Genomic DNA, 2,815 nt, shown 5'->3' with positions numbered 1-2,815 from the left:
CTGGGGTTCCCCCATAGTCACCCATCCCCCTCCCTTCTCGAACTCCTGGGTCCCCCCAAAATCCCACCTCCTGATCTCCTAGGCCCCCCCAAAGTCCTGAGTCCCCCCTGTAGACACCTATCTCCAACCTCCTGGGTCCTCCCAAACCTCCTACATACCCCTATGACACCCAGTTCCCTCCTATCCCCAACTTCCTGGGTCTCCCCAAAATCTTCTTTCTCCCCCAAATCCCACCTCCCCAAAGTCCTGAGTCCCCCCCAAACTCTTGGGCCCCTCATAGACACCCATCACCAACCTCAGGTCTCCCCAACCTCCTTGGTCCCCCCAAATCCCACCTGCCCGAATGCCTGGGTCCCCCCAAATCCCTGGGTTCCCCATAGACACACATCCCCAACCTCCTGGGTCTCTCTAATCTCCTGTATCCCCCCAAAATCCCACCTCCCCAATCTCCTGTGTCCCCCAGAAGTCCTGAGTTCCCCCCAAACTCAGGTTTCCCCATAGTGACCCATCTCCCTCCCTTCTCCAACCTCCTGGGTCCCCCCAAAGTCTGGGGTCTCCCCAGAATCTCACCTCCCAGATCTCCTGCCCCGCCCCAAACCTCTTGGTTTGCCCCATAGACACCCAGCTCCAAGTTTCTGAGTCTCCCCAACCTCCTGTATCCTCCCAAAATCCCACTTCATCCACCTCCTGGGTTCCCTCTCAAGATGTCCTCACCTTCTCAGCTGACTGGGTGGTGCTGAAGAAGAGAGAGCCAAAGGCCATCCAGATGACACAGGTGGCGTACGTGGTGAAGACAACAGGTTTGACCTTGCTGCAGGCCTTGGGGATGCCCTGGGCTTTGACAGCATAGATGGTGCAGGTCAACATGAGGAGAAAAGTGTAGGCCAAGCAGGCCAAGGTGTCACCTTTGGCCATGTCACACCTGAGGACACCTCAGGCGTCTTCAGGGTTGGGGGTTTGACCCATCTCGTAGTCAATGAGGGCATGAGGGGTGCAAAGGAGGAGTCAAATGGCAGCGGCCACCAGTTAGAGGCCACTCAAGTTGAAGATGATGACAAGTTGGGAGGTCAGGATGATGAAATGGGGAGGGCTCACCAACCAGCTGCCTGGGTGTGGGGCAGGACAAAGAAGAAAGGAGTTATGGGGTGCCTGGATGTCTGGGTTCCTTCTTGGACACATGGGTCCACCCCCAGACACCTGGATTCCTCCCTAGAGGTAGAGGAACCAGCCCACATGCCTCCATCCCTTTCTTTTCCTTGAGTCCTAGACACCTGGGTCCTCCAGAATTCTTGGTCCGCCCCCATAACTCACCATGCTTGAAGACATAGTAGATGTAATTGGTTTTGGTGAGGAGCATAAGCTAGGTTCCATCCTACATCCCTCAACCTGATCTCATGGGTCCCTCCCTGGACTCCTGTCCCCTTCCCAGACTCCTGGGTCTTCCAGAACTCGGTTCCTCCCAATAACTCACCTTGCTTAAAGACATAGTAGATGCATTGGTCTTGGTGAGGAGCATGGGGTAGGTGGAATTCCATTGCAAGTCACTCATGACCCTCAATCTGAACTAATGGATCTCTCCCTAGACTCCTGGGTCTCTCATGGACACTCAGGTCCTCCAGAACTCTTGCTTCCCCCCACAACTCACCTTACACAGTTGGTCTTGGTGATGCACAAATTGTAGATGGAACTCTATTCTAAGTCCCTCCTGACCCTCAACCCAAAATTCTCACCCCCAACCTGAATTCCTGGGTCCTTCCTAATCTCCTAGGTCCTCCAGAACTCTTGGTTTCCCCCATAACTCACCTTCTTTGAAGACAGATTAGATGTGCTTGGTCTTGGTAAGGAGCATGGGGTAGGTGGAACCCCATTCTATGTCCCTCAACCTGAACTCCTGAGTCCCTCCCTGAATTCCTGTCCCCCTCCTGATCTGGGTCCTCCAGAACTTCTGGGTCCCTCTGTGACTCACCCCGCTCGAAGATCCTGTAGCTCTTGTTGGGTTTGGTAAGGAGCACGGCGTAGGTGAGGCTCATCCCCAAGCCCAGGAAGTCTCCATAGGGCACAGATGCCATCCCCAGGCTTGGCCACCATGATGAAGGTGATGGTGTAGACCAAAGCGATGCCGGCCGATAGGACGTAACACAACTCCTGCCCTGATGCCTTAACAATGGGCATCTTGTGATGCTTAATGAAGGTGACCAAGACAAAAGTGGTAGTCATCAAACCAAAGGTGACAAACATCAAAGGGACGGTGACCCAGGTGTCCCCCCAGCAGAGGCAGAGGACAGGAGTGGGGCAGCAGGGGGTATGACTGGGGGTGGGGTGGAGGTGGGAGGGACAGGGCAGGCAGGTGAGGGGGTTGGCACAGTAGCAGTAGCTGCCACAAAGCTCACAGTGCGAGCAGCAGGGAACACCTTTCACCAACTTCTTCCATTCTCCTGGACCACAGGGGAATCAGCAGACTGAGGTGGGGGAATGTGGTGTTGGACACCCACTCCTGTGGGGAGAGAGAGAAGACGTGAGGGACCAGGCACCTGGGAACAGAACTCCCCGCCCCATGCCATGGACATGCCACCCTACATGACATCCCACCCCACCCATCAAGAGGACCCAGGTGTCCAGGAGGAGAACTTCCCCTAAGGACTATGGGCATCCACCAGGAGACCATGGGTTCCCACCAGGAGATCATGGGGAAGCACTTATGGGGACCCAAGCATCCAGAAGAGAACTTCCTCATGGACATCCCCCCCCACTGACAGAGGACCCATGTGTCCAGGAAGGTGACCCAGCTGACCATGGGGGGACACACCAGGAGACC

General features: G+C 55.6%; 1 protein-coding gene across 1 annotated transcript; it reads right to left on the bottom strand.

The window, feature by feature from the left end:
• Positions 1-699: 699 nt before the first annotated feature.
• Positions 700-2,445, bottom strand: LOC104282508 (metabotropic glutamate receptor 6-like; the record flags this gene model as incomplete). The annotated part of the gene is given in 3 exon segments (XM_009880608.1): positions 700-922; positions 1,804-2,043; positions 2,045-2,445. Coding segments are annotated over 3 exon segments (864 nt in total), but the record flags the coding sequence as incomplete, so codon positions are not given.
• Positions 2,446-2,815: the final 370 nt, after the last annotated feature.

Source organism: Charadrius vociferus, unplaced genomic scaffold (genome assembly GCF_000708025.1).
Source record: "Charadrius vociferus isolate BGI_N301 unplaced genomic scaffold, ASM70802v2 scaffold702, whole genome shotgun sequence".
Taxonomy (NCBI): Eukaryota; Metazoa; Chordata; class Aves; order Charadriiformes; family Charadriidae; genus Charadrius; species Charadrius vociferus.
This window is presented reverse-complemented; position numbering and strand designations above follow the sequence as displayed.